Source organism: Lonchura striata, chromosome 7 (assembly GCF_050655825.1).
Source record: "Lonchura striata isolate lonStrDom1 chromosome 7, ASM5065582v1, whole genome shotgun sequence".
NCBI lineage: Eukaryota > Metazoa > Chordata > Aves > Passeriformes > Estrildidae > Lonchura > Lonchura striata.
In genome coordinates this window covers 21,409,665-21,424,255 of record NC_140709.1, presented here as the reverse complement: position 1 = coordinate 21,424,255, position 14,591 = coordinate 21,409,665, and the positions used below count along the sequence as shown (strand labels likewise).

The 14,591-nt window shown below is 38.6% G+C and overlaps 1 protein-coding gene across 5 annotated transcripts in view; it reads left to right on the top strand.

The window, feature by feature from the left end:
* The window catches only part of OLA1 (Obg like ATPase 1), a 128,290-nt gene that overhangs the window by 27,999 nt on the left and 85,700 nt on the right, over positions 1-14,591 (top strand). Inside the window, exons 1-5 of one of the 5 annotated variants that reach the window (XM_085585077.1) lie at positions 6,702-6,760; positions 6,950-7,050; positions 7,201-7,249; positions 8,105-8,156; positions 8,705-8,848. In XM_085585077.1, coding sequence (XP_085441203.1) covers positions 8,143-8,156; positions 8,705-8,848 — 158 coding nt within the window. In that variant the 5' untranslated portion in view covers positions 6,702-6,760; positions 6,950-7,050; positions 7,201-7,249; positions 8,105-8,142. Of the gene's footprint in view, positions 1-6,701; positions 6,761-6,949; positions 7,051-7,200; positions 7,250-8,101; positions 8,157-8,704; positions 8,849-14,591 lie in introns of those variants that run through there. The other 4 variants (XM_085585076.1, XM_085585075.1, XM_021552475.2 and 1 more) reach the window with 4 other exon arrangements.

The window sequence follows — 14,591 nt, the reverse complement described above, 5'->3', positions numbered from 1 at the left end:
GGAATAAAAATACTTTGTAAGGCAAAGTTTTGGTTTAAAAGGGACTGGGATATAAATATGCACATATATATGCCTTACAAAGTATTGTACTTTACCTTACAAAGTACATAACTCCAGTACAAAAAATACTGGAATAAGTGTAAAAATGTTGTAGATTAGGTTTTGCAGAAAAACAGTTATTTGTGGTAGGCCAAACTCCTGTGTTTCTTCATTGGGGCAGAAAATTGCATAGTGGCCCCCAGTAGTAGTTAAACTGTGGCTGAAAATCCCTTTCCAGAATTTATGTGGGTTCTGAAATCCTTAGTGAAATCTGTGTCCGAGCAGTCATGTTGTTGAGTCAAACTTTGGCTGCACCCACAGAAATACTACAATCGTGAGGCAATGGAATTTCTATGATCATGTGTTCTTAATATGCTGATAGTAATCTTTACCACTTGATAAGTAATTTCTTAGTGTTTGGTAGTAGAGTTTCATTGTCTTTTCAGAACTCCTCTGCAGAGGTGTTCTTGAGCTTTGACTGCTCGGCAAACACTTCAGGCATGCTCAGTCCTGACCTGCTGTGTGCATCCTCCAGAGCAGCAAGGAGCAGGGCAGGCCAGTGATCTGTTCCTGATATGGACATGAATAACTCTCCTTTAGGACAACAAGGCATGGGATACACTGGGAAGATGACTGCTGAACAGGTTTGTATCAGGTGCACTGGCACCTGAGCACTTGCTGCCAGATGATGGCGGGTGCAAGGTGACTGTGACAAGGCACCTTTAGAAATGAGGACTGCCAGGGTCTCTGAAGTTGCTATGATCTCTTGCTTTATGCTGGCACCACCAATAGTGTGCATATAAAGGTTGTTTTCTCAGTTAAAATATGGCAAATCCCACGTATACTGAGATGAGAGTACTGCACAGTTGAGAATAGAAAGTTAAGAACAACTTTGTAAGTAAATTATGAGGAAAACACTGGTGTTGAGTGAAGCTTTGCTGAGCTTCTAAGCTTTTCCAAATAGAGAATTATGAAATTACAAAGTAGCTAAGAGGTCTTCTCCTGAGCGCACAAGTGAGGCATAGTTGCATTGTGACTTTTTCTTATAAATAAGAACACTACCATGAAATGAAAGAAAATTATATATATGTGATCTGAGTTTTAAATTAATTTTTATTGGATTTTTGTAATATAGTAGCTGAGTTATGAGGAAGAAATGATTGGATTATTAACATAACCATAAGAATGCAGTATCAGCACTATTAGTATGTACATGTAAATGCTATTAGTAAACATGTAAACAGAAGTATTATATAGAATAAATCTCCATTGTATTTACAGGGGTCACTGTGATACTAATGCAGAGCAGAAACTGTCACCCTCTTCTTCTTTACAGGTGCAGTGCTACCTATGACAGTGTTTCTGAATTGGACTGGTGTATACACTCATCTGTTCATGCTAAACAATATAGCTTCATGAGGCAAAACTTGCTGACTGCAGTTGTAAATTCCTGAAATTTTCCTCTGCAATCCCATCTTGAAGGTGTAGTCTGTATCCCTGTTGCCATCTCTCTAGGGCTCATGTGCTTTGGGGCTGTAATGAATGAGCCCAGAGGAAAATGTCCCACCCCTTTTTGTGTACCAGGCTCCACATCCAGCTATACATGCAGTTTTTGTGAGCACTCTGGATGACCTGGTAAAGGTTGCAGATTTTACAGAGTATAAGGAATTCTTTTCTATTTTGCAAATACTGTCCTATTTCCCACAAGTAACTATTTTTCTAGGCCTCTAGAAATGTAGATGATTATGATTAATTCCTTTTATCTGAACTTTGCAGGTTATAAAATACTTTACAATCTGAAGTTAAGAGGTAGAATAAATATAATATGGAAAAAATTAAAAAGGTTTCCAGAATTGCTGCATGATGTCCTTCAATATTTTGTTTGGTTTTCATTTTACAATCATTTTGCAAATATGTAGTGTATAAAATGTATCATTATCACCTAACTAACATTCTTTATTAGGTATCTCATTTTGTTCTTCCATCAAAATAGAATGTGTCTTATGAGGCTAGAATATAACTGCTCAATCTGCATTAGATCCAGAATGAGGTTTGTGGCTTTTTTCCTGAGATCATGTTTTGAAGTTCAGCTATCCAGATCTCTCTATACATTTTCTGCTGTGTTCAATAAATGAAGTCATTCTATCTATCCTGAGTTACATCACAAATATTTTTGTGCCCTAAAAGAGAAAAATGAAATGTCTTGGAAAGCTAACAAGAGTCTTCTATTCTTGCATAGACATTTAATTGCACACAGTTAAAAATCTACATTAAATGACAAAACTTATTTTAGCTTTTGATGTAACTTCAAACTTGTACCCCACACAAATCGTAGAGGCATTTATAGAAAAGTAATTTTATTTTCCTTAAGGTTTCTTTCTTGCCAGTGTCTCCCAATGTTCAGCAGCCTCCCTCAGGCTACTGAACATTGCTCAAAAAAATTGTTGCAAAAAAGAAACCAACAAAAAAACCCCCCCAAAAAAAACCCCAAAAAAACCATTGCAAAAAAAAGATTCAAGAATAAGTCCTTTAGTGGGTTTATTCCTAGTCAGCATTCTTGCAGGGCAGGTTGGTTTTGAATTTTTGTTTACATTTTTTTTTTTGAAGTACACAGGTATAGTCCAAATTCAGAGACAGAAGTCTCCCTACTTATAAATTAGAGGATCTTTGTTCATGTTCAAGAGTACCCTTCAAGGCATGAGAAGTGTTTAATACTATAGTTTGTTGTTCAACTGTCAAGCAACTTGATTAATACACAATTCAGTGCTACCATCTACAACACTAAATGAAGTGAAATCTACATCTTTTTATTAGAGCACTACCATTCATTTTTTAGCATTTTAGCAGTTCTTTCATGTCATATGGTTTATTTGTTGAAAAAAAAGGTCATGCTAGAATGGTCTTAGCATCTTGGAGGCCTAGAAAAACCCTAGTTATTGCTCACCTCATGGTTAGTCCCAATTTAATTTTTTTCTCTGTTTTTATTAGTATTAATCATAAACATATTTTTATTTTGTATTAGTACTTTCATTTTGCTAAGGTACTGAAATATTTAAAGTAGGCCATTCTTGAACTGAAATTTTATTTAAAGTAGTAATTTTTGAACTGAAATTTTATTAATTTACCAGTAATTTGTCCTACTATGGAACCTCTCTTCTTGACTTTCTTGTGAGCAAATTTCTTTCACTATTCTCACTATGAACATCTCAATATGCATTATGCCTGTTAGTAACATTGTCCATGTTAAAGTTATGAAATTCAGCTGATATTTCCAGAATTATTATCTAGAAATAGGAATAATATGTGGCAGATCAGACTGTTCTGCACTAGCACTAGATGCTTCTAGAATGAGAAAGTCTGGGATGCCACAGAAAGGGGTGAGAGATATGTTTTGTGCTGCCACAGCAGTCCTTGGAGCTGCACTAACACCATTAACAATCTGTTACCATTAAAACAAGGACAGTTATTACAATGCAGAAGAATAAAAATGTGTAAATATAAAATGCAAAGGGTAGTATGAATATAAGTGTATAAAGAATGGAGCAAGTTTAGACTCTCTATGCAATCAGTTGAATCCACAGCTAGAAGAACAAACACTATTGAGCCCTACCAAATGTAATGTTTAAAAATACTGTATTCAAGAACAGTTCAGCTGTGTGTTTACTACCTTTAAACTTCACAGAACTCAATGAACACCATTTAGTTTAGACCATGCCCTTGAGTAGTGTTTCTTTTTAGTACCGAGTGTATTTATTACTGGGAGTCATCTGGCTCCCTTCAAGTGGCAGGGACCTGGATAATTCCAAGCTGGGGTGTACAAAAGCAGCTGTGTTCTTCTCACCCCCTGGGCTGCACTGAATATTACCTGGTCACAGCAAGGATCAGGGGCTCTGTCTTTATTCTTTCAGTTCTACAAAACCGCTTATTTTTGCAGTTAACGGTGACTTTGCTGTAAATATATGTTCTGGGCAGCAGAAAGCAAAGACTGTTGGTGGCAGAAACAATAAACTGTTTGTTTTATTACTGTCTCTTAAACATTGCTTTTAATCAGGTAGAGTTGCTCCAGGGCTGTTTGGCTTCTGCACATGATCCAGCTGTACAATAAGCTGTATTCGTGCAGTACTTCAGTGTTGGAGAGTTGACATTGAGATGATTGCTTTCTAGATGTTAGTGGTTTTTTCCATTAAACTTATAAAACGCATTTTGTATGTAATATGGTCAAGATTGTTATGGTTTAAACTACGTATGCCAGTTTAAAATGACGCTTTCAGCATTATGACAGATTTGGATAGAAAATTCAGCCAAATAAGGCAAACCTTAATTTTAAAAGCAACTTGAAATCAAAAGCATGTAAGATGAAGTGTTACATGGTCATGAGTCAATTTCTAGTTGAAAGAATCATATGCTTTGAAGTCCTGTATCTGCATTTAGTGAAGTGGCTGTGCTAACAGTAAGATATAGGAACTATGGAGGGGGAGAGGGTGGGGGGAAGCAGGCCATTTTTACAGTACATTAAATGAAGAGCATAAATTAAAAACTTATATTCAAACTTGCACATTTTGGCACACACATTGCTGACTTTGGTACCATATGTAGTTTCATTGAAGTACAGCAACAAAAGTAGGTAGGATTTTAATTTCTTTTTCTCTTCTAGTTCAGCTGTTTTGCCCAACAGCTAAAATCAAAATTATACCTGTAGTAGGCTTTCTTTTTATGTATACACAAACACACACACATACACTTCTTTACTTCATGTATCAGACTGCTTATGCCTTGCACCTCTATTGTGCTTACAAACTGATAAGTTAAATATTTTTATTTTAAGAAGACTAGTCATTCATCTACTGAGAGCTATTGTACTTAGATTGTCTGACAAGATATTTGGATTGTGGGAAGATTTAATAAGCAGAAAAGCTCTCCAAAAGTAGTCTTTCAGAAAGAAAGTTTATGGCCTTATTACTAATGAGCTAGGCAAATCCATCCTGTACTGTTGCTGTGAAATAGTCTTGCAAAATGCTGCTTTCAGGACAAGTGAAGTGTCTTAAACTTTAGAAGGGTGGAAAATTATGATGTTTTTATTTTGTTCCTGAAAAGGAAACTAAATTTGGTTACTGAAGATTGTAATTTATGGTGCTGGGGCTGTGCTGAATTTATAATAATTTCTATTAATTTTTATTTTACTGAATGTATGGTGTAGTAATACATTAGCTTTATTCAACAACTAAGTAACTGTATCTGAATCTGAACTAGATATACTTTTTTCCCCTCTTACATATATAGTGATAGATTTTAAGACAGTAGAAAAACCACATAAATGTATTACTAGCAAGAACTGTTATTATCACTATACTAATAGAAAAACTCTGAACAGATACAGCATTCTTTTTCTCAATATTGTTGCAAAAATCTCATGTCACTGAAATACAAAAGTTGTAACAGACATTTTTAATGTATAATTTCAGATTAGGCTTAGTAAAAGTGTCCTTTCTTCTAAAAAATTCAAAAATAATGTTCAATATTATATTCCTTTTACTGTGACTGAGATTATATATATCTGATGATACTCTAACCTTGACTCCTTCACTCTTTTTAAAGTTTTGAGAATTCTGTCTTATGGACTTAAAATAGGGCATACTATAAGAATAGTTTTTACTGTCTTCTCTCCTTCAATTTTCTTAGCAGGCAACACTTGATGGTGCCTGTCTTTAATGGTTCAGAGAAGCAGAGCCTGAGTTAAAGAAAATATCTAATTTTTTTGAAGAGTCCTGATCTGACTTCTGTAACATTTTCTCCAATTAATTTTTCATGGATTCTAAATGTTTCATCTGTTCTTCATAACCTCTCTACTTTATTCCTAGATTATTTTATTAATTCGCCATGTGTAAATTGTTATAAATCACTCACAATGTATTTACAACAGTCTCCTCCTGACCATATGCCTTTTTATCTAGATGGGCATGGGGTATTTGACCTTTCCAGTAGTTCCTGCTCTGGTGCAGGATGGATGGGGTGGCAAACAGAAGACCAGGATGGATGGGGTGGCAAACAGAAGACAGGACCTTAGCCTGGAGGAGACTCGGGTGACCTATCGCTCTCTACAGCTTCCTGGAAGGAGGTTGTAGCCAGGTGGGGGTCAGCCTTTTCTCCCAGGCACCCCGTGACAGGATTACAGGACATGGTCTTCTTCAGCTGTTCCAGGGAAGGTTTAGGCTGGACATTGGGAGGAATTTCTTCCTGAAAGGGTGATTAGATACTGGAATGGGCTGCTCAGGGAGGTGGTGGAGTCACTGTTCCTGGAGGTGTTTAAGGAAAGCCTGAATGTGGCGCTCGGTGCCATGGTCTAGTTGACAAGATGATGTTTGCGTACAGGTCGGACACCATGATCTCAGAGGTCTTTTCCAACCTCATGGGTTCTGTGATTTGCGCGCGCTTGCGAGCAGCGTTATTGCGGGCGGCAGCCGCTGCTGTTAGCTGCGGCCCGGCGGGGCCGTGCCGGGCTGGGGCGGCGCTGTCACCGCCGGGCCGTGCCGGACTCGGGCCGTCCCGGACTGTAGCCGTGCCGTCCCTGGCTCTGGCCGCGCCGTCGCAGGCGGGGCGGGGCCGGGGTTCGCCCCTCCCGCCCGGCGCGACCTTTCCCCCGCGGCTGCGCCGCCCCTTCCGCCGGCGCGTCCGCGTGCGAGGGGCCGCTGGCGCTGCTGCTCCGGGGCGGCTCCGCGCCGAGGTGAGCCGGAGCTCGGCCGCCCGCCCGCCCGCCCGGAGCCCCGCGCGGCCCCCGCCGCCGCCGCCGCGCGGGCGTCTCTCCTCGGTGCCGGGAGGCGGAGGCCCCGGCTGGGCCGTGCCGGGAGGGGACGGGCGTGAGGGTGCGCGGCGGTGTCGCGGGGAGCTCAGTGTGCCTCCTCTGTGCTTGCAGATGCCCCCGAAAAAGGGAAGCGACGGGGTTAAGTCGCACCCGATCATCGGAAGGTTCGGGACGTCCCTGAAGATCGGGATCGTCGGGCTGCCGAACGTGGGGTAGGTGTGCGGGACGGGCGGGGGGCTGCCCGCTCTGCCCGCCCGTGCCCCCGCGCCGGGCTGGCCTGAGGCGCTGCGCGGGGCAGGCGGATGCGGACGGGAGCTGGGGGACACGCGGCTGACGGCTCAGCGATGCGCTCCCATCTGTAGCTGGAGGTGCTTGCAGGTGGAGCGACGCGGAACTGGCAGCGATAGGCAGGTGTGTACGAGTCTGGACAAGATAATAGGGAAGGGTTCAAAGAAAGGAAAAGTCTTAGTAATTGCTGAGTTTCATAAACCCCTATGTCCTTTGTCTAGCCTATTTTCTTACTTCCACTGTTGTGTATGTGTAATGCATGTTTTCGTGCAAATACTTAGGCAAACGTGCGTAACAAATTATTTTTATATTTTGGGGTGATATGCACAGGTGGGGGTTAATTGTTCCATGTCATTAGCAGTGAAGAGGACTTTCTTTCTTGAAACTTCTTCAGATAAGAAATCTTCTAAGTGAGACAAGCTTAAGTGACAGTTTGGAAGAGATGATGCAATGTTAGTAATTGATTTCTGTCATGCTTCTTCTCTGTAGTTGTTATGGCTCCTCACAGGAGCTGTACCTGAAAAGGAGGATGAATTGATTGCCTGGAGGATATATACATGTGAAACTTTTTTGTGTTAATTTCTTGTCCTCTTTAACACTTAGAGGTTAAACTTGTGTATATGCCTTAAAGCTGAAAGCACTGCTTTCCTATGTTTTTATTATTTTTTTCAGGGTGTAGCTAAGATGTACACCATAAAGGAAGTAATTAGCTTTAGTAGCATTGTACTGCATGTCAGTGGGGATAAATAGCATTTTCAGTTATGTTATGACATAACTTTAAAAGAAAATTGTTAGTGACTTTTGAACATGTTGGCTGTATGTAGAGCAGCTCTGAAAAACACAACAACCTGAATGTTTATTGTAGAAAATTTGGGAGTTAATAAATCAAGAATTGCTCTTTTGGCTTAATAAATGCTAGCTAACAAAGTGATTTGTTACTTGGTTTAAGGGAAAATGTTCTCTTTTTTCCCCCAGTAGAGTACTTGTAGGCTTCTTTCCACTGATACTTAACAAAGATGAAAATAGTTTGGTAAGGTATAATTGTGTCTTTACATGCACAAAAGATTATTGGTAACTGATTAACTATTGTGGTTTGCTTTTCCTGTCGCTTTTTTTCTCTTTTCATTGTTGACTTCTATTGCTTAGATACTGAAATTATGTTACAATGTAAATAAATCTTAAGGAACAAGATAGATGTGGAAAGGGTGAGTCATGGCAAAACTAGTTAATAAAAAAGTTTCAAGCATCCTTACTGGTGTCTCACTGTGCTTGAATAAAATGAGAAATAGCCAGTAGGGCTGTGCATTGCTTTTGACTGATTTTTTTTTTTTTTTTTTGCTAACATATGTGGATGATATACGTACTTAGGGGAATTTTAAAGGGTAGGGAAGAGAGGTAAACATCAGTGGGACATTCCAGATGCATGGCTTCCACTAGAATGTGGGGAATGGTTGCTGCTGTTGGAGTAAATAGAAAACTCATTATCAGCTTTGGGTTAAAATAAGATGTGGTTTAATCCAGTACTTTTAAATGCTTCTAAATTGAACTATATTAAGAATATTTGTATGTCATTTATAGGAAATCAACGTTTTTCAATGTGTTAACAAAGAGTCAAGCAGCAGCTGAAAATTTTCCTTTCTGTACTATTGATCCAAATGAGAGTCGAGTACCTGTGCCAGATGACAGATTTGACTTCCTCTGCCAGTATCACAAACCTCCAAGGTAATTCTTAATATTTTTCTGCAGTTAGGCAGCTGAAATAGTATTACTAAATCAAAACTTTTCATAAAAGTTTAATGCAGCTGTAATGTCTAGAAGTTTGTTACTGACATTGTTTTAGAATGTGAAATTAAATGTTTGCCTGGATTATACCTTTCCCATGCCCCTGATATGAGCTTTATTTTATAAGAATGATAAATGTAGGAGGTCTCAGTCATTGCTCAGCACCATTTAGTGCTAGATGTTCCTGTCTTTGAAAGCGGTTGCTCCCAGGTGTCGTGGAAGATCTTCTGAAGAGATTTGGAAAATAAACAGTAGTGGACATACCTAACTTGTCATAAGGTTGCTCATTTGGAAGCTTTCAACCCTATACTCAGAATATTGTCTGTGCTATATGAAGCTAGACAAATATCTGTTGTTATCCCTGCATCTTCAGTTATTTGGCAGTAAGTTTTGTGGGCTCTGCTACTTGTTCATCTCTCTCAATTCTTTCATTATTCTAGGAGTGTGTTAATTTTGTCACATCGTTTTTTTTGCTATTGATTATAATCTGCTGTGTATGTCCGATGTGGGAACTTTTTTTTACTTGAACAGCAAAATGTAAGGTGTTTTCAGAATACAGAAACTTAAATAGGGACTTGTGACTCATTAATTTTAGTTTGCAGTTACTTGCAGAGGTACCTTGAATCAAGTGAGTGTACATAAATCATAGGGCAAACTAGCGTGCACACGTATGCTTTTTTCCAACTCTTGGGCTTCAGTTTTAGAGGCAGATCTCACCCACAGTTAAAAAAGATTGATTAGTTGCTAATCAAAATTCAATTTTCTGACTTAATTTTCAGGTCTAAGCAAGCTGTTTCTGTCTGTAGCTATTGTGCAGTTTTTAAATACTGCATTAATATGAAGCTGTTTATGTGGGTTGTTATAACATGTTATCTTGTTTTTCCTGCTCAAGTCAGTGTTAAGCATGATGGTTACTGCATGGATCTTAAAAACAAAACTGCTGAATTAGAGACAGAGCTTTCAGGCTGTTGACTGTGCAGAGATAATGGCATAGCTTTTAAGTTTTGTTGATAGTTTTCTTCTAACTTGTACTATTAGTGCTGCTTTGGCCATGTCAGTAATTCCTTTTTATTCTCACTTATCTATGAATGGCTACTTCCGTATTAATAGTTGAAGTGGCAAATAGATTATTACCTCTTCCCTCACCCTGCCTTTGGCCATCTATATTTACAGGGAGTGCTAAGATTGCAAATACTTGTATGTGTGTTCTCTCACTAGCAAATTCTCCTTCCCTCCCTCCTAACTCATTGCTTTAAAATATTAATGAAAATAGTATATTTTCTGAATCTTTATTCAGTAAATAGTACTGACTTTGATAACAAGCTGGATAATCAGCTTTTATTTGAATGGTCTTTTGACTTTCTTCAGACATTTATTTACTTAAATTTAATGGATGTGGGCATAGTTATAGCTCCTGAGTTAATTTATGCTGCTTATAAGATTCTTGTGTTTCACTGTAAGAGTAATAAAGCAGAGATAATTAGGGATAGTCCAGAAGGACACTAGACTGAGGTAACTTAACTGGGCTGTTTGTGCTTGTCTGCCTCAGACTAACTCAGGAAAAGAAGGCTGTAGTCACAAAGATAGGCTACTGAATTCTAATTTAAATGTCTTAATTTCTCTGTATAGTCTTGATTTTGTTCTTCATCTTTATGTAATATGTTCTGTGGTAATTTTCTACTTGTTTGGATTAGTAGATGTAATCCATCTGTGCACACAGAATGTTTATAAACAGTAAATTCTCTTTAAATTGGACTCTTGTCTAGCCTCAAGATTTTGTCTTTCAAAATCTAAAGCATTTGGGTTTTTATTTCCCATATGTTACACTTAGTCTTCACAGAACTGCAGTCATTGTTGGGAGATGGGGAAAAGAAAAAAGGAGTGACTGTCTTAACTGCAGTGTGTGACAGGACCAAGTGGTCTTGCCTGGGTGTGTGCTGGGAGCCAGGAGGGGGGAGAGGGGCAGGGCTGGGCTGGCAGCTGCTGTTGGTGCTGCTGAGCTGGGCCTGCTCTGCTGCAGCGAGACTGGCCCTACTGCTGGGGCACTGCTGCTGCTGTGAGTTCTGCTGTCCTGCCATTGGAGGAAGAGCTGGCATCTTCAGGTACTGCTTTTGCTTGAAAATCCATTCCTCTCTCCAAAAGAGGAGTGCCTCAGCTTGGTTGGGACTGCTGTGCTGTTCCTTGTTAGCCCACGCTGAAGGCTGACTGGTATTAATTGGAAATGTAAATGTTTGTAAATGAAATCACATAGACAAAAATTTAGAGCCAATTATCTACAGGTAAATCTGTACTTAATGGATTAAGGTACACTGGCAGAATGTGTAACCTGTGCTTTTTTTCTTTCTGCAGCAGTGGGATGTATGTGACTGTTGACAGTAAATAAGTTGAATGATATAGACTGTACACAGAAGGTGGGCTCTAAGAATTTACAGTAAATGCTGCTATGCTGTTGCTAAATGATATAGATGATTTCTTTGAGCTTTAGTGTTACTACTGTGTGCTTTTTGATGTGAATGAAACTGTGGATACTAAAAAAGAAAGATACCTTAATATATTAAACACAATTCTGAATGCCTGTGATTTTAAGGTATTTGTTTATATTATGTTACTAACTTAATGTATGTATTCAAACTACTTTTTTGTTTGTTATAAATTTCATACATTATTCAGTGAAAACTCATTTGTTACATTGTGCCCATGTGTAGCTTTCTCAGAAAGGAGATGGCTGATTTTTAATTTTGTTGTTCTCCTACCCCTGTTACTGCAGTACAGATACTTTCAAGCAAGGTTTTACAGACTAATGATTAGTTCCAGTTTAGTAACTGGAAAGAGTATTTTCTGTAGACCGATTCACTTCAGCAGGAACTAAAGCAGAAAGGTGTATTTCCCCCCCACCTATCTATGAATACTAAGTAGGAAGCAGAGGATGAGGTCTGTTAATTCTGTAATGGAAAAGAGATGTTTTTCATCTCAACAAGTCGCTCCTGACATAAAAATTATGTAATGGAAGCCATAAAGAGTTGCTCTGTTAACAGCAATTAATATTTTATGGGACATTGTGTGTTTAGGAGTGATGGGTGTCTCACACAAAAAAAGAACTATGTGTATAGTGCATCTGAAGAAATTTTAGTGACTTAATAAATGCTTTAATGAAGCTATTTTCTTGTGTATTTTTTTGTTCTGAATTTAAAGTGCTGCATAATCACCTTAAACTTAGAACTACTTTTTTTTAGTGTAAGTATATCAAACTTTTGTGATTTGAGCAGTGATTTGTGTCCTAACTCACAAGTAACTTGAAAGCCTCTGGGTTTATGTACCCCCCAGTCTTAGGCCATAAGTCCCCCAGCCTGTTTCTACACTTTGTAGTGTGCTGTGCCTGACCAGATGTGCCTCAAGTCACACTGGAGTCCAGCCTCAAAATGATTTTCACTGAGGTTGTGGAGGAAACTGCAATTTCCTCTTTATTTCATTTATTTTGTGCCCCAATAATCTACTCACTGATTATTTGCATTTTTTCCACTTTAAGTTACATGGCTAACTAAAAGCAGTACTCAGGAAGAAGCACTGTAAGCCTCAGGCAATTAACCTACAGCCTAACTGTAAGTAATTACACCCAATGGATAGGAATCAGCCTGTCTGAAAAATCTTAATAAAAAGGTGATTTTGATGTCCTGGATGTCCTTTTTAAACTTAAATTTTAAAGCAATTTTGGTTATCTCAAAGGAAGATAATATCTAAATTGCAACTACCCCTCTTCAACTCCAGAACGATCCATTATAATTCAAGATCTCTGTCATTTTTGTCAGGAGATTGCTTTGTTTTGTTGCGTTGCAGATGGACAAAATTCATTCATTTAGATCTTTAGTGCTCAAATGATGGTTACTGAGCTAAATCTGAGTAAATCCCATTGCTCTGTAGATCATGAAAGTCTTCTGCAATATTAAATGAAAGTTCCCTTGAGCTCATTGTAGGATAGCATACTCAGACACATGATAAAGTTTTAAGGTCAAAATTATGTAATCAGTTGCTGGAAAGCATTTTGTAGAGACCAGATCATCAGTGGGACGTTCTGAGGGACATTGTGTGGGACTTAGGCTATGTTTAAGAAGAGCATTTATGTAAATGGAAACCACCTGTACTTTCAAAGTGACAGATCAATAACGTAGCAGACTGGAACTCTTAACATATCAGCATCTATAAAAGAACCCCATTTTTTTACAGAAAATTGCTGGAAATTGGTAACTATAGCCTATTGTTAATGTTCTTTTTCCACAGGTGTTACAGAGTTTGCCTGCTCTTCAGTTTGTTCTGAGCCTGTGTTAATCAGCTGGGCTGTGATGCGTGTTCTAGCATTGCTTGTTTGTCAGCAGTGAATGAAAAATATTAATTAATGGTGACTTGAGCCATCTTTTCTGCCTGATGAGAGAAGGCAAAATGTAATTAGTTGTATTTTGTTGGTGTAATAACTTAGTGAATAGTTTGAGAATGCAGGTGTTTGGTATGTGCAGGACATGGACTGTGTGTTGTAATCCACATTGAGTCTCTTACCTTGTTATAATTCATATAAGCACAATTTAATTAGCAGATTTTTCACTTCTGGTTCATGTGCCATTAGGTTCAAGTCTTTGTTTGTCAGTAACATGGATAAAATGCTATTAATGAAATAATTCTTGCATAGAAATGACCAGGGTTCATCTGCAGTACCAAGTTCTTTGGAAGCAGATTCTTTTAACTACCCAGTGAGGGGTTTTGCTTACATTGGTCAAAACTGCTTGCAAGATTGATTGGGGGAGCTGTAGCAGTCTCTTGGAAGAGGGAGTTCCAAACTGCTCTGTTTGGAACTTAGCCAAAAATAGAAGTGAGGACAGACAGTTGAAGGGATCTCAAAGACATTGTTACAATATACATGTTCTCTTTCTGTGTTGCTGCTTTTACTTCAGGTCATTTGTGAATGGTAACAGATGGCTCTCACTTAAGTTGTATGAATTTTCAGGAAGGAAGAAGAATTTCTCTTTTCTGCAAAATATGTCGCCCTATGGATGCATAAGCCTTTTATTCCTGAAAATGCTCTAACCACCAGACTGCAAAACTGTACTTTATCTGGCCCAGTGAATCTTGTGCTCTTTACTGCATGGTTGCTCATACAGTGAAGGTGGTACGCTAACGCAAAATCAATGCTAATGTTTTTCAAAGTGAGGTAAAAAAATCTCTGCTCAAGGATTAAACCTGTGGTTAAAATATAGAGATACTTCTGGATTTGGTGTTCTGTTTCATATTATAAATCCTTGTGACATGCTTTATGGTAGATTGGTGTAGCACTGATTTGTACAAATGATCAGTTGATGCCACCTGTTCCTGATGATCATTTGAGGCTCAGTGACATTATGCTAATGCTGACTAACGAATCTTAAGAAATGGAAATTAATTTGTTTAGAGGAGGAGGGAAAAAAAAAGCAAAATGCAGTTAAGTCTTCAATAAACCGTATTCTAGATGTATGGTGCATTCCCGTCATTGTGTGCAGTGTTCTCTGTTTATTTAGTTTCATAATGTTGACTCCTTGTCCTTCAGCGTACAGGCAAGTGTGGTTAGCTTGTGCCTTTGTTTACTTTTCTGTGTATTAATTTTTCTATGATGAAACAGAGATGTAGACCCGGCAAGGTGTCTGCCAGTGGGAGTAGTTTT